This window comes from Schistocerca piceifrons, chromosome 1 (genome assembly GCF_021461385.2).
Source record: "Schistocerca piceifrons isolate TAMUIC-IGC-003096 chromosome 1, iqSchPice1.1, whole genome shotgun sequence".
In the NCBI taxonomy this organism is placed as follows: Eukaryota; Metazoa; Arthropoda; class Insecta; order Orthoptera; family Acrididae; genus Schistocerca; species Schistocerca piceifrons.
In genome coordinates, this window is record NC_060138.1 from 191,772,997 (window position 1) to 191,794,512 (window position 21,516).

A 21,516-nucleotide genomic window follows, 5' to 3' on the forward strand; every position below is an offset into this window, starting at 1 on the left:
TTTACACAAGAATCACTTTTCACAGGAACATTTTAATTCTCTTGAGCATTGAAAAGCGCCGCTCAGCTTCTGATGTCGAGATAGGCGTCGTGATTAGCAGTTTCAATACTTTAACAGTCTCGGCGAACGTGTCACGAAATTAATCCTCTAGAATCAGCGAAAGAAATGCACCTGCTCTCAACTCAGGCCTAGCATAGAAGACTTGAAGTTCACCATTCATTTTTCTTTTTTCCAGAAACGTATATGTGTCTTTAATTTCAAAGTATTTGTCAGGAAAATCTGTGATGTATTGTCAAACTGATTTACATCTAATAAGTTGGCTGCAATGAGATGTCCAGCGAACTGACAGGAAGGATGGCATCGCACACTTCCTAAGCATCTCTTTTTTTATGCCCATCAAGAATCCGTGGCTTCTTGATAGGCATCATTTCATCATTTTCCAAACTAATGACGTTAAGGATGGAGTCAATGTCATCTCTGATGTTCTGCATTACCGCTTCAGTGTTCTTGTTGTCTTGCGTTGCTGTGGTCAGTTCGGTTTTCTTCTTCTGAAACTGATTAAAAAGTACGCATCTTCTTCTGTAGCTGATTAAAAAGTACGTATGAGTGAGGCATTATCTTATAGGACAATGGTAGCCAGATAACGAATTCGAGTCTTTGTTTGTATGAACCAGCTTTTGCAATGGTAGGAGATAGTTTTATGCTCTCACTTGTTTCGGTGACTTCTATTAACAGTAATAAGATTTTTCCCCGTTTTCAAAAACATCTTTTTCTACTCGTGAATGGTAATTCTATCTCGTCTCACACACTCGCATAACGTTTGCGCCGTCGTAACTCTGAGCTATTAGATATGCTCGATCATCGCCAGTTAGTGGTTCAATTTCTTTCAGGATACTCTCAGCTATGTTATGTTATATTAACCGGGGACCTAGAAGCGACGTAGAGGCTCCGTTCCCGCCACAGCCGCAGTGGTCCACAACCCCACGATGACTGCCGCAGTCCACTTCACCCCTCCGCCGCTACACACCGAACCCAGGGTTATTGTGCGGTTCGGCCCCCGGTGTTTGCGTGGTAGAGTAATGGTGGTGTACACGTACATGGAGAACTTGTTTGCGCAGCAATCGCCGACATACAGGGTGTTTCAAAAATGAGCGGTATATTTGAAACGGCAATAAAAACTAAACGAGCAGCGATGGAAATACACCGTTTGTTGCAATATGCTTGGGACAACAGTACATTTTCAGGCAGACAAACTTTCGAAATTACAGTAGTTACAATTTTCAACAACAGATGGCGCTGCGGTCTGGGAAACTCTATAGTACGATATTTTCCACATATCCACCATGCGTAGCAATAATATGGCGTAGTCTCTGAATGAAATTACCCGAAACCTTTGACAACGTGTCTGGCGGAATGGCTTCACATGCAGATGAGATGTACTGCTTCAGCTGTTCAATTGTTTCTGGATTCTGGCGGTACACCTGGTCTTTCAAGTGTCCCCACAGAAAGAAGTCACAGGGGTTCATGTCTGGCGAATAGGGAGGCCAATCCACGCCGCCTCCTGTATGTTTCGGATAGCCCAAAGCAATCACACGATCATCGAAATATTCATTCAGGAAATTAAAGACGTCGGCCGTGCGATGTGGCCGGGCACCATCTTGCATAAACCACGAGGTGTTCGCAGTGTCATCTAAGGCAGTTTGTACCGCCACAAATTCACGAAGAATGTCCAGATAGCGTGATGCAGTAATCGTTTCGGATCTGAAAAATGGGCCAATGATTCCTTTGGAAGAAATGGCGGCCCAGACCAATACTTTTTGAGGATGCAGGGACGATGGGACTGCAACATGGGGCTTTTTGGTTCCCCATATGCGCCAGTTCTGTTTATTGACGAAGCCGTCCAGGTAAAAATAAGCTTCGTCAGTAAACCAAATGCTGCCCACATGCATATCGCCGTCATCAATCCTGTGCACTATATTGTTAGCGAATGTCTCTCGTGCAGCAATGGTAGCGGCGCTGAGGGGTTGCCGCATTTGAATTTTGTATGGATAGAGGTGTAAACTCTGGCGCATGAGACGATACGTGGACGTTGGCGTCATTTGGACCGCAGCTGCAACACGGTGAACGGAAACCCGAGGCCGCTGTTGGATCACCTGCTGCACTAGCTGCATGTTGCCCTCTGTGGTTGCCGTACGCGGTCGCCCTACCTTTCCAGCACGTTCATCTGTCACGTTCCCAGTCCGTTGAAATTTTTCAAACAGATCCTTTATTGTATCGCTTTTCGGTCCTTTGGTTACATTAAACCTCCGTTGAAAACTTCGTCTTGTTGCAACAACACTGTGTTCTAGGCGGTGGAATTCCAACACCAGAAAAATCCTCTGTTCTAAGGAAAAAACCATGTAGTCTACAGCACACTTGCACGTTGTGAACAGCACACGCTTACAGCAGAAAGACGACGTACAGAATGGCGCACCCACAGACTGCGTTGTCTTCTATATCTTTCACATCACTTGCAGCGCCATCTGTTGTTGAAAATTGTGACTACTGTAATTTCGAAAGTTTGTCCGCCTGAAAATGTACTGTTGTCCCAAGCATATTGCAACAAACGGTGTATTTCTATCGCTGCTCGTTTAGTTTTTATTGCCGTTTCAAATATACCGGTCATTTTTGAAACACCCTGTAGTATAGCTGTGGCGTAATAAGGGGAACAGCCCGCATTTGCTGACACAGATGGAAAACCGCCTAAAAACCATCCACAGACTGGCCGGCTCACCGGACCGTGACGCAAATCCGCCGTGCGAATTCGTGCCGGGGACCGGCGCCCCTTCCAGCCCGGAAAGCCATGTTTTAGACCGCATGACCAACCGGGCAGGCACTCCCAGCTATAGTATGAGCATTCTGACTTCCTCGATTAATAAATTTTCCAACAGGTTTCCCCTGAACAACGTAACGCAAAACAATAACCAATTGAAATTCGGAAGACGCATCTGTGCCTTCATCCACGATTATTGCAACATAAATAATGGGTATGTTTTATTTTTTTACGAACTTCATCACGGTACACTTCCAACGTGCATTGCAGTAGTTTGTTCTGAACAGTCTTAGAAATGCCTTTGAAAACTGATGCTTGAAGATCTTCATACAGTCCCGCACTGACCTGAATTACCTCGCGAAAAACCCCTTATTTTGAGAGGCATCAGATTCATCGTGCCCACTGAGAGCCAGTTCCAAAGCACCACAGAACCCAATAAAGTTTATAATAAAATTCAATATTCTTTTCTACACATTTGCTGTGGCTGTCAGTTGTTTGTCTATACTGCGAATCTAATTTCTAATGAATGTTGGTTTTGCCTAAAAATGAAAGACTAAGCACATTATTCATGTGTCGCTTTGACATTTCGTGTACTTTCAGTTTAGAACATATATGCCTAATATCAGTTATTCCGGTCTTACACCAACGAACATATCCCCCAAATAACACACTCGGAAAACGAAAAACAGTGTTGTTTTCTTCACAACAACAAATCCATTTCTTCTTTTCGTAAATTTGGGGACTGAACTTACGGCATCAATTTTTTGTTTGCTGCTACAGATTCAGATTCTGGAGTGGCCTACCTAGTGTTTTTTATCTGAGAGTCCTATTGCTAAATGGCGTTTTTAATAACTTATTTACTTTGTTCATATTTGCTGTTTTCACAGTCAACTGAATTTTCCCTTAGGGATAATACTGTGCAGACAGCTATATACTGTCAATTACCTGACCTCGCAATAACTACGTCATGTTTATACAGAACTGTATTAAGCGAACGTAACGAGTATGAACAGAAATACTAAACCTTTGTGTGCAAAACAGATGCTCAACATGTCTTGAATACGTTAGTGTTTTTGTTCTGTAGCTATAGCCCTGCTGTTGTGAAATAATGCCTCTTAGCTTCAAACTCCTCCCCCCATGAACCATGGACCTTGCCGTTGGTGGGGAGGCTTGCGTGCCTCAACGATACAGATAGCCGTGCCGTAGGTGCAACCACAAGGGAAGGGTATCTGTTGAGAGGCCAGACAAATGTGTGGTTCCTGAAGAGGGCCAGTAGCTTTTTCAGTAGTTGCAGGGGCAACAGTCTGGATGACTGACTGATCTGGCTTTGTAACACTAACCAAAATAGCCTTGCCGTTCTGGTACTGCGAACGGCTGAAAGCAAGAGGAAACTACAGCCGTAATTTTTCCCGAGGGCATGCAGCTTTACTGTATGATTAAATGATGATGGCGTCCTCTTGGGTAAAATATTCCGGAGGTAAAATAGTCCCCCATTCGGATCTCCGGGTGGGGACTACTCAAGAGGACGTTGTTATCAGGAGAGAGAAAACTGGCATTCTACAGATCGGAGCATGGAATGTCAGATCCCTTAATCGGGCAGGTAGGTTAGAAAATTTAAAAAGGGAAATGGATAGGTTAAAGTTAGATATAGTGGGAATTAGTGAAGTTTGGTGGCAGGAGGAACTAGACTTTTGGTCAGGTGAATACAGGGTTATAAATTCAAAATCAAATAGGGGTAATGCAGGAGTAGATTTAATAATGAATAAAAAAATAGGAGTGCGAGTAAGCTACTACAAACTGCATAGTGAACGCATTGTAGTGACCAAGATAGACACGAAGCCCATGCCTACTACAGTAGTACAAGTTTATATGCCAACTAGCTCTGCAGATGACGAAGAAATTGATGAAATGTATGATGAAATAAAAGAAACTATTCAGGTAGTGAAAGAAGACGAAAATTTAATAGTCATGGGTGACTGGAATTCGACAGCAGGAAAAGGGAGAGAACGAAACATAGTAGGTGAATATGGATAAGGGCTAAGAAATGAAAGAGGAAGCCATCTATTAGAATTTTGCACAGAGCATAACTTAATCATAGCTCACACTTGGTTGAAGAATCATAAAAGAAGGTTGTATACATGGAAGAATTCTGGAGATACTAAAAGGTACCTGATAGATTATATAACAGTAAGACAGAGATTTAGGAACCAGGTTCTTAATTGTAGGACATTTCCAGGGGCAGATGTGGGTTCTGACCACAATCTATTGGTTATGAACTGTAGATTAAAACTGAAGAAATTGCAAAAAGGTGGGAATTTAAGGAGAAGGGATCTGGATAAACTGACTAAACCAGAGGTTGTACAGAGTTTCAGGGAGAGCATAAGGGGACAATTGACAGGAATGAGGGAAAGAAATACAGTAGAAGACGAATGGGTAGCTCTGAGGGATGAAGTAGTGAAGGCAGCAGAGGATCAAGTAGGTAAAAAGATGAGGGCTAATAGAAATCCTTGGCTAACAGAAGAAATATTGAATTTAATTGATGAAAGCAGAAAATATAAAAATGCAGTAAATGAAGCAGGCAAAAAGGAATACAAACGTCTCAAAAATGAGATCGACAGGAAGTGCAAAATGGCTAAGCAGGCATGGCTAGAGGACAAATGTAAGGATGTAGAGGCTTATCTCACTAGGGGTAAGATAGATAGAGCCTACAGGAAAATTAAAGAGACCTTTGGAGAAAAGAGAGCCACTTGTATGAATATCAAGAGCTCAGATGGAAACCCAGTTCTAAGCAAAGAGGGGAAAGCAGAAAGGTGTAAGGAGTATATAGAGGGTCTATACAAGGGCGACGTACTTGAGGACAATATTATGGAAATGGAAGAGGATGTAGATGAAGATGAAATGGGAGATACGATAGTGCCTGAAGAGTTTGACAGAGCACTGAAAGACCTGGGTCGTAACAAGGCCCCGGGAGTAGACAACATTCCATTAGAACTACTGACGGCCTTGGGAGAGCCAGTCCTGACAAAACTCTACCATCTGGTGAGCAGGCGAAATACCTTCAGACGTCAAGAAGAATATAATAATTCCAATCCCAAAGAAAGCAGGTGTTGACAGATGTGAAAATTACAGAACTATCAGTTTAATAAGTCACAGCTGCAAAATACTAATATGAATTATTTACAGACGAATGGAAAAACTGGTAAACTGGTAGAAGCCGTCCTCGGGGAAGATCAGTTTGGATTCCGTAGGAATGTTGGAACACGTGAGGCAATACTGACATTACAACTTATCTTAGAAGAAAGATTAAGGAAAGGCAAACCTACGTTTCTATCATTTGTAGACTTAGAGAAAGCTTTTGACAATGTTGACTGGAATACTCTCTTTCAAATTCTAAAGGTGGCAGGGGTAAAATACAGGGAGCGAAAGGCTATTTACAATTTGTACAGAAACCAGATGGCAGTTATAAGAGTCAGGGGCATGAAAGGGAAGCAGTGGTTGGGAAGGGAATGAGACAGGGTTGATGTTATTCAATCTGTTTATTGAGCAAGCAGTAAAGGAAACAAAAGAAAAATTTGGAGTAGGTATTAAAATCCAGGGAGAAGAAATAATAACTTTAAGGTTCGCCGATGGCATTGTTATTCTGTCAGAGACAGCAAAGGACTTGGAAGAGCAGTTGAATGGAATGGACAGTGTCTTGAAAGGAGGATATAAGATGAACATCAACAAAAGCACGACGAGGATAATGGAATGTAGTCGAATTAAGTCGGGTGATGCTGAGATTAGGAAATGAGACACTTAAAGTAGTAAAGGAGTTTTGCTATTTGGGGAGCAAAATAACTGATGATGGTCAAAGTAGAGAGGATATAAAATGTAGACTGGCAATGGCAAGGAAAGCGTTTCTGAAGAAGAGAAATTTGTTAACATCGAGTATAGATTTAAGTGTCAGGAAGTCGGAAAGTATTTGTATGGAATGTAGCCACTTATGGAAGTGAAACGTGGACAGTAAATAGTTTGGACAAGAAGAGAATAGAAACTTCTCTTCTCCCCAATCCTATTCAATACCTCCTCATTAGTTACGTGATCTACCCACCTTATCTTCAGCATTCTTCTGTAGCACCACATTTCGAAAGCTTCTATTCTCTTCTTGTCCAAACTGGTTATCGTCCATGTTTAACTTCCATACATGGCTACACTCCATACAAATACTTTCAGAAACGACTTCCTGACACTTAACTCTATACTCGCTGTTAAAAAATTTCTCTTCTTCAGAAACGATTTCCTTGCCATTGCCAGTCTACATTTTATATCCTCTCTACTTCGACCATCATCAGTTATTTTACTCCCTAAATAGCAAAACTCCTTTACTACTTTAAGTGTCTCATTTCCTAATCTAATCCCCTCAGCATCACCCGATTTAATTTGACTACATTCCATTATCCTCGTTTTGCTTTTGTTGATGTTCATCTTATATCCTCCTTTCAAGACACTGTCCATTCCGTTCAACTGCTCTTCCAAGTCCTTTGCTGTCTCTGACAGAATTACAATGTCATCGGCGAACCTCAAAGTTTTTATTTCTTCTCCATGGATTTTAATACCTACTCCGAATTTTTCTTTTGTTTCCTTTACTGCTTGCTCAATATACAGATTGAATAACATCGGGGAGAGGCTACAACCCTGTCTCACTCCTTTCCCAACCACTGCTTCCCTTTCATGCCCCTCGACTCTTATAACTGCCATCTGGTTTCTGTACAAATTGTAAATAGCCTTTCGCTCCCTGTATTTTACCCCTGCCACCTTCAGAATTTGAAAGAGAGTATTCCAGTTAACGTTGTCAAAAGCTTTCTCTAAGTCTACAAATGCTAGAAACGTAGGTTTGCCTTTTCTTAATCTTTCTTCTAAGATAAGTCGTAAGGTTAGTATTGCCTCACGTGTTCCAACATTTCTACGGAATCCAAACTGATCTTCCCCGAGGTCCGCTTCTACCAGTTTTTCCATTCGTCTGTAAAGAATTCGCGTTAGTATTTTGCAGCTGTGACTTATTAAACTGATTGTTCGGTAATTTTCACATCTGTCAACACCTGCTTTCTTTGGGATTGGAATTATTATATTCTTCTTCAAGTCTGTGGGTATTTCGCCTGTATCATACATCTTGCTCACCAGATGGTAGAGTTTTGTCATGACTGGCTCTCCCAAGGCCATCAGTAGTTCTAATGGAATGTTGTCTACTCCCGGGGCCTTGTTTCGACTCAGGTCTTTCAGTGCTCTGTCAAACTCTTCACGCAGTATCTTATCTCCCATTTCGTCTTCATCTACATCCTCTTCCATTTCCATAATATTGTCCTCAAGTACATCGCCCTTGTATAAACCCCCTATATACTCCTTCCACCTTTCTGCCTTGCCTTCAAATTACATATAGCTATTTATAACGATATTCAAGTGTATTATTTATATATTCGATTTAATTATGCATTAATTAGCGTTTAGGAATGCATTAACATTAACTTGCAGGAAGATTGAAAACTGGATTACAAGAAATCTGTGCCCCAATGTATTCAACATGATCGCTAGATGGCAGATCGTGCTGCTATAGGTCCTGCACTTTACTGCTGTCTGGTGGAAGGAACATGAAGCTTTGAGTCAGACTAGCTGTGGCTCTACCTTCATCATATGAAGCATGTAGAAACCAACGGCTCAGCCTTTCACACAGCGCTTATGAGGGCAGAAGGTCCCAATCTGCAGTTGGCTGGCTCTAAGCTTCAGAAAACTACCGCTAGAGAGCGCGTGGCACAACGCGCCTCTTCAAATCAGTAAATACGTACTGCGAAACAATGTTTTATGCGCAGTTCGCATAGATTTCACTTTCTTTCTTTTTTGTACAAGTGATGCCATGACACAGGTGCACTACCTCAGAATGTTTTTTTTTGTTTTAATTTTGAAAGACGCATCATATAATTGGGAGCCGTATGTTTACTTTGCTTAGGGACTGCTTAAAAAAAGGCAGAAAACTTGTTGGAGATCGCAGTATCAGTCGGTCATTATTTACAAACATTGTGCATCACTCCTTAATAGAAACAAGAAAAGAAATAATTTCTTTGGAAAGATGAACTCATTTTCTTCGTTTCTTTCGAGACTGGAAATTTTACATGCAGTTCCAGAACGCAGCTTTCCTTTCGACATTTCGCGAAACAAATTCTTTGGTGACATCCATAGGACAATTTTCCCAGCTCCGTCTTGATGAACATGAAGGAAAAGAATATGAGGAAGTCTCGACTGTCTCATGATTAATCTAAAGCAAGTTTTATGTCGTCTCAGGATGCTGCATGATCTCTCAGTGGATGCTGGAACTATCATGATAAGAGAGATCAGGCGAATAACTTCCTGATACAGATCCTCAACTATATCACCTTCCATTCAGCAATGTGTTGTCATCTTACTTGGTTGTAAAACAGCTGCAATAGATCCAGCGACGCCCGCAGGCTTTCGTGTCAGTGTGGGCAAATCATTTCTCCCACATACGTGATAAATTTTCAAGACATTATTATCTGCTCATCATTTTCTCCTATTATTTTCTTCAGTGCACTTTTAATACCTGGTCAGTGTTATAAGCATAAAAAAGCTATTAGTGTAAGGTAATTTTAGTAAAACTTGTATTTAGACTCACAGATTTTGTTTTTCCGCCATGTACATTATTTTCTGTTAGTCCCATATAAGCCCTGTTCTTCATTTTGTACGTGTTGTGTTTAATGTCCGTTTATGACACAACCGTTCATTCTTTTAGTGTTAGTAAAAACGAACAATGCATGTGCTTCTAGGTTTAACGAAAAAAGTTGTTCAAGAATGTATTCATACATACTGAAAATAAACGGAATTGATGGTTCATCGGCTTGTGTCATTGTCCTGTCACTGCAGTGTCCTTCTATCACACATTGATATTGAAACAAAAAAAATTGATAGTTTGTATGGATATTCAAGCAAACGTAATGTCTATTTGTAAAATATAAAAGTGCACACTCCAGTAATTGCAGCAAATGTTGAAAGATTTTCTAGCTACAAGCATGGGTTTTCTGATAACAGAGGTGCTCTCACTTTCGAGAACCTCTGCCAAAACCACCTACAATAAATCAGACCGTAAGGCAGATATTAATCATTAACAATACAGCGGCAATCGTGGGGGAAACAAACCAGCGTGCTTGTGTTTCCTGAATATCTATCAAATTTAGAGAAATAGAAATCAATCTCTATGGGCTTGGAATGTAATAAAACCATCGACTGTAGCAAAGACGTGGCAGCACAATAAGAAATAACAAATAACATTTATTAACAGTGTTTAGTACTTAACTTTGGCACAGTGATATGCATGGTACTTGATGTCTTCAACGTAACACAATGATATCGAAACACCCTTTACTCTCTCTTGCTAGTATCACTGACAGTAATGTTTGCAGATACTCTGTTACTGGTTCTAGGTCTCTGTTAATAATGAATGGTAAGCCAGAAGACAGTCTTCAGAGTGCTGTATGGACCTAACTACAGGCAGTGTCTCAATTGTCTAATTGATGGTGTGGAACTGTGTGTGTATGTTCATGGCATGTTTTGTTTTAAGCCTGTTGATGGAAGAATGCCCGTGTGTGCAAGTACAGGATGAAAGCAAAGTAGTCCATGGTTGACAGTGTTTCCTATCACCTGTCAACACTATTGGCAGATGTACAGAATGTGCTGCAGAAATTGGTGTGGAAGCAGGAGCGAATAGTTTTGTCTGTGTGGTGGTGACCTCTTGCGGTGTTTGTGTGTGCCTCTTACTCAGTACGCAACAATAATCTTTTTATCCACTGAGAAAACTGACTTTATTGTAAGCCACAGTATAAATGCTATACACAAAATTTATGGAAAAATGTCATGCATTTAGGATCATGATGATACATAACTACTTTGCTTCTACGAGCATATATGTTACTCAGAGAGAAAAATTTACTTTTAATGGACATATAGGCAATCATCTGTCACTGAAATAATCTTACAAATCTTTTTCTTAGTGAAGAGAATTCACCCATAGCACTCTCGGATAAGGAAGTTAAGAAAAGCAAAAACTGGACAGGCTGAATCACTCACTGGATCTTTAGATAATAACCTTTCCGTTTGCAGAGGAAATAAAGATGGTGAAGGAAAGAATAATCAGACTGTTAAATCAGGCTCCAGCATACAGATAACTATTGATGTTATACTATGAACACAGATCTATGCCCAATGATTATGAACATTGGATAACACATGATCCAGAGCATACCAGAACTGTGATTCTTGAAAACGATAGTGAGTATATCAAAAAAGGAAGGACCTTTTGAATCTATAGAATGACCAGGTGAAGGAACTAAAGGAACACTGTGTTGTTTAACTTCGCCATAGTTTCACTCACATTTGAACAAGACTAATTATTTAAGGAAATGGGTGCTATACTCACCATCAACAAACAAACTGTACTGCTTTTGCTGTTGATTATTTGCCTCTGAGGGTGATACCAACAAAAATAAATATATTTCTTGATTCTGTCAGTGATGGAAATTGAATCCAAAGATATCAAAGCATGAATCATAGCCTGAATATCAATCAAATTTAGAGAAATACGAATCACTCTATATAGACTCGGTTTCAAATAGTGCAGTACATGACGCAAGTTCATGGCTTGTAGAAAATAAACTAACACTAAATCACAGTAAGACTCAGTTTTTACAGTTTCTAACACATAATTCAAAAAAACCTGACATTTTAATTTTACAGAACAGGCATATGACTAGTGAAACTGAACAGTTCAAATTTCTAGGTGTTTAGATAGATAGTAAGCTGTCGTGGAAAGCCCATGTTCGGGATCTTGTTCAAAGACTTAATACTGCCATTTTTACTGTACGAACGGTATCAGAAGTGAGTGATCGTTTGACACGAAAATCAGTCTACCTTGCTTATTTTCATTCGCTTATGTCATATGGTATTATATTTTGGGGTAACTCTTCCCATTCTAAAAGGATATTTTTGGCTCAGAAACAGGCGGTTTGGGCAATAAGTGGTGTCAGTTCACTAACCTCTTGTCGACCCCTGTTCACAAGTCTGGGAATTTTGACAATGGTCTCTCAATATATATATTCCTTCTGTAATTTCTTGTTAATAGTATTGGCTTATTACCAAGAATAAGAAGCTTTCACTCGGTTAATAATTGGCAGAAATCAAACCTGCATTTGGATCGGACTTCCTTAACTCTTGTGCAAAAAGATGTGCAGTATACTGCTGCATCCATTTTCAATAAGCTACCACTCGAATTCAAAAATCTTAGCAGTAATCCACATGCTTTCAAATCGAAACTGAAGAGTTTCAACATGGGTCAATCCTTCTATTCTGTCGAGGAGTTCCTTGAAAAACTAAGCTGATTCTTATTATATTGTTGATTGGGTTTACTGAAACTTATGGAACGACTTTTTTTCAGGTTCATGAAGATTTATTTTTATCTGTTATTACTTTTATGTTGTAATTTCATGTACTGACACATTCCATGACCTTGGAGACTTGTTCCTCAATTTGGTCCTACGGAATTTGATGTGTGTAAATAAAAGTAAATAATGTAAACTTAATAAAACCATTGACAAAGATAATAAAAAGTTTGTTAATGATGGGACCAAGAAATGGAGAAACATCTTACATTGGCTTTTAGATATAACATTATTTTTAGCCAAGGAAAACCTTGCTCTCCGTGGTCATCGAGAAGATGTTTCATCAGGAAACAGAGGAAATTCCTTAGAATTGGTGCAGTTGATGGAGAAATATGATCCAGTATTGAAAGACAAAAGTTTAAAACTTGAAGAGTCTGCTGGTGGGTCAAAGAGAGTACCGTACCTTCTTATTTGTCAAAAGGGATATAACATTCATTTCTTTTTATTTTGGGTGAACTTGTTAAATAATAAATTATTGCAGATATCAAAAAGGCTAAACATCACAGAATAATTTTTGACAGCAGCAGAAGAACTGACAAACTGAGTCAATTCATCATACATATTCAAGTAAAAGACAAAAATGTGGAAATTCAAAAATCTGTCTTATGTTTCTTCTTTATGTCAGGAAAGACTGCAGAGCATATGTCAAAAGATAGTCAAACAGCAGCTGGAAAAAGAAAAGATGGGAAGGATATTGTGCTGTGCACAGCTCAGGTTATGGCAATGCCTCGTCAATGTCAGGAGTACAAGGAGGAGCACAACAAAAAATTCTAGAAGTCAATCCAAAATCTCTGTTCAATCCCTGTGCTAATCATACCTTAACTCTTCGAGGAGTTTGTGCATTCTCAAATGCTACCTCTAGCAAGCCCTACTTTGGAACTGTAGAGAAGGTATATTCATTCTGTACTTGGGAATTACTTGCAGAAAAAGGCAGCAGAAAGTCTGACACAATTACCTGATACTCAATGGAGTGCTCATAACAATTCCGTTAAAGTCATGAAAGAAAATGTAGAAACCATTGTGAGCACTTTGGAAGATATGCAAGAGCCATCCAAGGCAAACTTTGATATTGGATCTACAGAAAGCTTGGTCCTTCCAGATGTATGCGATTTTATCTTTTTGAACTATTTCACATTTTGGCACATTTCTTTCAGACATATCTGAAAGAACTGACACCACATAGCATCTGCAGCTGTGATACATTATATGTAAATGGAAGATGGAGTGGGGAGAAAGGAAAGGGGAGGGACTAGTGATGTCAGCAGCATTGAGACTCAACACAGAATCAGCGGCGACAAGCGGACTGGGATTCAAATGCACAACCTCCTGCTTATTAGGTAGCTGCGTTAACCGCTGTGTCACCCAGAACACTGTGTTTATTGCAACTGTGCAGACTATCTTGGTACGCCTCTTGGCCAACCCACATTCCCACCCATTGCCACCTATTCGCAGTCCCTCTCCATGTCCTCAGTGCTTGCTACGCTGAGTTTTCCACAGAAGATTGGATGTAGTTGTGCACCCACACTGAAGAAGGGTGGATATGTTGTCCATCTAGCTGAATCAATTATATGAATGCATAGCTTCTGCCCTTTCAGACGTGCCTGAAAGAACAGACACCATACATTCATATAACTGATTTGCCTACACGGGCAGTGCATCCACTATCTTCAGTGCAGATGCACAACTACGTCTGACCTCCTGCAGGAATCTGAGTAATGAGCATGGAGGACATGGACAGGGACTGCAGAAAGGTGATGCTGGGTGGGACTGTGGGTCAGCTGAGATGCATGCCAAGATAGTCTCTGCAGTTACGATCAACACTGTGCTCTGAGTGGCACAGTGGTTAATGCAACTATGTACTAAGCAGAGGATCCTGAGTTTTAATCCCAGTCTGGCACACATTTTTGCTTGTCACCACTGATTCTGTGTCAAGTCTTGATGCAGCTGACAGCACTAGTCCCTCCAATTTCTTCCCTTTCTCCCCCCTCTGCCTCCAATTTACATATCTAAAATTTCCAAAAATGATTTTCGATAAAGGGCTCACCAAATTAAAAACCATGAATGAGTTTTTAGTGACGGATCAAACCACAGCTATACACAATGTTACTTTTGGCACCAAAAAATGCAATCATATAGTCATTAACATTGACTGTTGAGGGGAAAAAGAAACAATGCCAGCTGAACTAGCTCATAAGGAGAAGATCACCTATCAGTGTTTGAATGCACAGACTGATTTGTACAAGAATTGTCACAATGACACAGGTCCATGAAGGACATCAACAAAATTTCCAAATTGTTGAAACAAAATTTATGCTTGAAGCTTCTGATGGTGCTCTGGCTAAAGCACTGGAGAATCTGGTAGAAATTTACAGTGACCCTGATAAGGAACAGGTGTCCCCAAAAATGAAATCCTTCAATTTGTAATTAAATGGGACTTCACAGAAATATTATTTTTTACATCACTTATAATCCAATACTTCTTGACTATTTGTGTCTCAATTGCATCATGCAAGAGAAGCTTTTCTAAACTGAAAATAACAAAAATTGCCATAGCTCTGTGATCAATCAAGATTGGCTAGCCAATCTATTCATTTTATCAAATGAAAGAAAAGTTACAAATGAAATAGATTTCAATGATGTCATGGAGAATGTCAGTAAAATAAAGGCACGGAAACGTACTTTATATAAAGGCATGGAAACGTACTTTATACAGTCACTGGTGTCTGACAAGCCTGGGAATGACTCACAGACCTACAGGGCCTGGATGTTCGGCTGAGTATCAACAGTGAAACAGAAAGATAACAACAGAGAAGGACAAACAACAGTGACGATATGCTGGAAGAATAAGTCCACTAACTAAACCAATATCAAACGGTAAGACAGAGTGAATCCAGAGCTAAACAATGATGTATAGTAATATCAATACTATAATGCAGTGAAATCATAACTGACTGACTGAGAGGGTGCACTGCTGTATCAGATTATAACAATATCTTAAAATTTGGTTGACAGGACATCCAGAACTGAGCATTGTGAAATCAGATATAAAATGCTTCAGTTTTAAAAGATTTATTTGTTAAATCACAACTGATTTCGTGCACTTATAAGGCCACCTTTAGATGAAACAAGTCTGCAATAGAAACATGGAGAAACTCTAATAAAAGATCATAAACCACTTAACACTTGTTTAGTTATAATAATAGGAATTCACTCCAAACTGTAAATATGAAGCTGATACTGTCACCTTAGTCAGAATGAAACACAAACTACTTAAAGAAATGGGTGATCAAAGGGAAAAACTAAGAGAATATCAAAATACAACATAAGAGAACTTACACATGTGCACAGCCTCTGCGCACTGGATGCCAGACTGTGTGTGGGCTGGTGACAGCCATAACTGAAGGCAAGATATGGTATCAATGATAACTACCATCTTGTACTAAGGTTAAAAAACTGTGCATTCTTTGTTTCCAGGTATATAAGTTTGTTATTCTATTGTTTATTATTTCTTTGTACTCCACCAGATGTTTGCTGTGCTAAATACTGATTCATATTATAAGTTTCTCAATATATCTTTAAGAATGTACAATTACTAAAATGGAGTACACATATTATAAATACTTGATTTTCTGTTTGGTCAGCCATTACATCACCATATTTTACAAAATGTACACTACAAATACATCAATTTCTAAGCAGACTATGGGCCTCATCTAGTTTCACTGCTTCGGACCTCTGATGGGCTTAGTCTACCACTGATCAGCAATAACACAAATACTGGCTGTAAAATCCTGATTTCTGTGATTAAATTCATCTTGTTAACTGTCTTGGTCAGTGTATTGTCATTATCACAACTGCAGCCTGAAAAGGCAGCAGAGCCATCTCAATTTGCAATGTGAACCACCAGAGTGAGTGCACACTGGTAATTCATCTTAACAGAGACTTTCTGATTTGGCAGCACTCTTACAACATATCAGATGATTTTGGCAATACTTTGCCCCTATTGTTGACACCTGAAGTACTGATACTATGAGTGAAGATCGGCTGAGCATACTTCAAAAGCACATGGAGGTCAAGAACTTCTTCATCTAATGCCCCAGCTATTGGACATGTTCCACAGGCTCTTCCTATCCATTTTCATGGTGTGAATGTGCAGCGGTAGTTAATTCTTATTTGACTCAAGGGCAGAAAGAACTTCACAAATTGAAGCTTGAATCGAATGTTGGATACTGACTAATAGCAAATGTATCCAGGGCCGTTTGTCATGGAATCTGAAAACTGTATTGCCATCTGGCAGCAAAACTAAAAATGCCCCCCCCCCCCCCCCCCCCTCGCCTCCAGAATTACAGTTTTGGGTAAGCTTTTCTTTTGGCTGGCCTGGTTTTGAAGCTTCACTGCCACAACCAGGCAGACACCTGCCTTTTTGAACAACAGAACTGGTGTTTCATAGGCACAATGACCCATGAAGGAAGACCTAGACTATCAGTGTCATCTTCTTTGGGAAGTCATCCTGGCAGCTATGAGCTGTGTATCTACCAAGTTAGAATGTACCTTGAAGATGGATGAATCTGTGTAATGAAACTTGCAAATCTTTATTTATAATAATAATATCCACAAATTGAAAAGTGCAGTTGGATGCAGAAACAGTTTTTGTTTCTGCCTCAGCATCAGTTTTCGATTTGGATATAATAAGGTAGTCATTCGTTCATTCATTTCTACAACAAACATTCCTCAAGAGACAAAAAGCTAAAAGCTTTTCCAAAAATAAATATATTCACAGTTATAGTATCAATATTTTGTTTTGGTGGATAAAGCAAAATAGACAAAAAGAACTGTATTCAATATGGATTCCATTACAACTCATAAGTGCATGGGGAACCTGAAAGCATGTAAGGCAGTTTTAATAGAACACATTAGTCATTATCAGACAACTGGACCATAGTTTTCAGTATTAATAACAACTTATATAAACAATGTGTTCTGATATTACATACAGAGTATATACATATAAATCACATTTATGTAATCCTACAAAAATATCATGGATACATACTCTGATGTATTAAATTTCAGGTCACAGTCTGCTTCACATGCAATAACAAAACTGAGAAACATGTGAGTGTCTACTGGTTCAAAAGAAATCTCTGACACAATATTCATATAAATGCATTCATATTTACAAAATTAAATTATATCTACAGTACATGATTTTCATATAACCAATACCAACAATGAAATATTTGTGTATGGGACCAGGTCTACTTCATATTAGAAGACACCAGTATACCTCAAAAAGTTGTTAATTTTATCTCTAAAATCACTCTGAGAGTGATTCCAAAATTCTTTTCTCAACTGATGAACTTCCATGGTTCCATCCTCAAATGACAGGACCTGAAAAACACGATTGCTTGATATTACTTGGAACACAATGTGACTATTTAATTACTTATCTGAAATTGTAGCAAAACTAAATAATCAAACTTAATCACCTAACTCCCCACCCTTCCTTTCCTCTTATACTTCCCTCTATTCTCCTTTCCACAAACATGCCATCTCTGTCAAATCTCCCACTCAAGAACAGTCAGGTGAGATATGCTGCAAGGTCGATACCTCATGCCTGACTCCTGAGTGTGACTTTGGTGCTGTGATGTGGGGCTCTCTTTGGTTTGTTTGGACAGAGAAGGATGGGGCAGTGCACGGGGAGAGATTTCTGGCGGTTGCCACTGAAAAAGGTTGGTGGCACTCTATTTGGCTATGAGGCACTCGGTACTGAATAACTCTGTTTGGAGCTCACAGGGTGAGTAAGGAAAAACAGCATACACATGCCATGCTCAGATGGCCTATTGCAACTTCTGTTTTCCAGATCTCACTGTTGGTGCTGGTTTATCTAGAGGAAGAAACCTTCCTGCTCCTGCACTTATTAAGAGTGGGTGAGTACCATAATTCTCATGCATTGGTGGTTTTCCTCAGATCCTAGCAGTGGAATGTTTAGCATATTTCTTGGAATATTATTTGGCAGCTTGCCCATTTGCCCTGTTGTGGTGCATCACTTTCTTACTTATTTTGACACATGTGCATATTGCTTATTTAGTGCACCTTTGGCATGTTCATGCCGACCTGGCAACACTATGCCCAGCCCCTCTCTTGGAAGTAATTTGTTTTTGCTTTTGGCTTCTATTCTGTTTTATTGTGTTCACCTGTTGACTGGACTTTATATATTGTCACTTTCAGGCTAGTGTACCCAATATTAGTTTTTTAAAGAATGTTTGGCTATTTGGGCCACCTTTTGGAATTTCACATCTGAATCTGTTAAAAGATGCAACCTCTCTCGAGACGCCCCTTTTTCTGAATTACGTTAAAAAGAGTGGTTGTAATATGCATTTTCTCACTTGTCTTAAGAATTTTGATGTGTTCTAAAAGTCAATTACAATTTGGTCCCTCACATCAGGTTTGGCGTGTGTCTGCATAGCCTGGGCAGATCTGGTGCATGCCAGGTTTGGTTGATATCTCTGCTAGGAGCCTCGACCAGCCTTATGATATGCTGTTAGTGATCATGCCTTACAGGCACCACTTCTGTCTGTAATCTGCCTGTTACATTTGGTATTTTTGTCTCTTATCATTTGAAAAGTTGGTATTGTGTGTGTGTTTTTGTCTCTTAATTAACCTTGCTTATTAGGATATTTGGACAAAAACATATCTTGAAAGAGCACCCAAATTTAAATAGGTATCTTGCAAGTTTTAATGGTTCTGTTTTACATGTATATTCTTTCTAATGAAATAGTGATTCCTTTGTCAAAATCACTTTAATTAACAATAATTTGAATTTGTAATAATAATAATAATAATTTTATTGCCCAAAAAATTTAAAAATATTTAAAATGAACAATGCTCAATTCCCCCCCCCCCCCCTCCCTCTCATGATCCAGCCATACTAATGTGCTATGACAAGCACATGCAGTGCTACCATAGTGCCATGCTACAGGGAATGTCACAGGGTGAGCATTTATATTTATTTGTATGTGTGTGAGGAGAGAGAGAGTTGGAGAGAGACAAAATATTTAGACTATAAATGAGCAAATATCCAAAACCTACAGCAATTTTCTGAGCTGGTACATGTGTCTATGCAACACATGTGCACACAAACAAACACACACACACACACACACACACACACACACACACACACACACACACACACACACATCATCCGCAGGTGAGTGGCTGTCTCTTCTCATTTCATTCTGCAGTTAAATATACCTTTCAGACCAATATTCTGCTGTCTCATGCATCATGTATCACTCTAACTGAAAGCTGTAACTTATAAATGTAACAAACAGTTTTAATCTAGTATTAACTTAATTTTAATACATACTCTTACACAGAGTGCCTAGTTATGAAAATAATCTCAATACCACTGTTACTATCTTTGCCCCCATATCTTATATATCACTTATGCAGTTGTGAGAAAAGAGTGGGGATATGCTGGTAGATTATAAACATATCAGTCCATGAAGTAGAATACACCATCAGCTGCAAAAAGTGAAAATTTGGTTTTAAGTTCTGGTCCGGCACACAGTTTCACCTTTCAAAAAAATGCAATTCAGCGTACATTAAGATGCAAATTCGAAGTTTCAATCTACTGTGGATGTTAACAAACCACACAGGATTGTCAACACAAAAACAAAATGCACATGCACATACATATCAGTATAAGCTGTTATGGCCAACAATGAGCAATGGAAAAAAGGTTGTTTCTTTGTGAACCATCCACATCCTCAGAAATAGTGCTTATATCAGCTGGAACCACTAAAGAGATAGATGAAATTTTACTCATTTAATGCATTCCAATCAGACCACAGTGACTGCTGCAGTCCCCAAAAGGCATAAACTTTTTCAACATTTTGTGTCACGCCTGCTTCCTTTAGTCAAATTGTGTCACAAATTTCTTGATTCCAAATTCTATTCATTACCTCCTCATTTGTTATGTGATTTACTCAACTAATCTTAAGCATTCTTCTGTAGCACCATATTTTAAAAGCTTCTATTCTCTTCTTGTCTGAACTGTTTATCATCCTATTTCACTTCCATACATGGCTGCACTCCAGACAAATACCTTCAGAAAAGACTATATTCAATGTTAACAAATTTACCTTCTTCAGAAATCTTTTCTAGCAATTGCAGTATAAATTTTATATCCTCTCTCCTTTGGCAATCATCAGTTATTTTGCTGCCCAAATAGCAGAACTCATCTACAACTTTAAGTGTCTCATTTCCTAATCTAATTTCGTCATCGGAAAACCTCAAAGTTTTTATTTCTTCTCTCTGAACTTTAATCCCTACTTCAAATTTTTCTCTGATTTCCTTTACTGCTTGCTCGATGTACACTTTGAATAATATCAGGGATAGGCTACAACCCTCCCTCAGCCACTGCTTCCCTTTCATGCCCCTCGACTCTTATAACTGCCATCTGGGTTCTGTACAAATTGTACACAGCCTTTTGTTCCCTGCATTTTACCCATAAGACGTTTAGAATTTGAAAAAGAGAATTCCAGTCAACTTGTTCAAAAGCTTTTTCTAAGGCTACAAATGCTATAAATGTAGGTTTGGCTTTCCATAATCTATCTTCTATGAGAAGTCGCAGGGTCAGTATTGCCCTACATGTTCCCATTTTTCTCCGGAATCCAAACTGGTCTTCCCCGAGGTCATCTCCCGAGCTATCAGTAGTTCTGATGGAATGTTGTCTACTCCCAGTGCCTTGTTTTGACTTAGGTCTTTCAGTGCTCAGTCATGTTCTTCACACAGTATCATTTCTCCTATCGCATCTTCATCTATCTCCTCTTCCATTACCATAATACTGTTCGCAAGCATATCTCCCTTGTATAGACCCTCTATATGCTCCTTCCACCTTTCTACTTTCCCTTCATTGCTTAGGACTGGTTTTCCAACTGAGTTCTTGATATTCATACAAGTGGTCCTCTTTTCTACAAAGGTCTCTTTAATTTTTCTATAGCCAGCATCTATCTTGCCCTAGTGATATATTCTTCTAAATTCTTATGTTTTTCGTCTAGCCATTCCTGTTTAGCCATTTTGCACTTCCTATCAATCTCATTTTTTAGATGTTTGTATTCCCTTCTGCCTGCTTCGTTTGCTGCATTTTTATATTTTCTCCTTCCATCAGTTAAATTCGGTATCTCCTGTGTTACAAAAGGATTTCTAGTAGCACCTTTC

General features: G+C 39.2%; 1 protein-coding gene across 2 annotated transcripts in view; it reads right to left on the reverse strand.

The window, feature by feature from the left end:
- Positions 1–16,997: 16,997 nt before the first annotated feature.
- Positions 16,998–21,516, reverse strand: part of LOC124788213 (cytoplasmic dynein 2 intermediate chain 1) — a 176,430-nt gene continuing 171,911 nt past the window's right edge. For both annotated transcript variants that reach the window (XM_047255396.1, XM_047255404.1), the window contains exon 19: positions 16,998–17,679. In XM_047255396.1, coding sequence (XP_047111352.1) covers positions 17,557–17,679 — 123 coding nt within the window. In that variant the 3' untranslated portion in view covers positions 16,998–17,556. The remainder of the gene's footprint in view (positions 17,680–21,516) is intronic.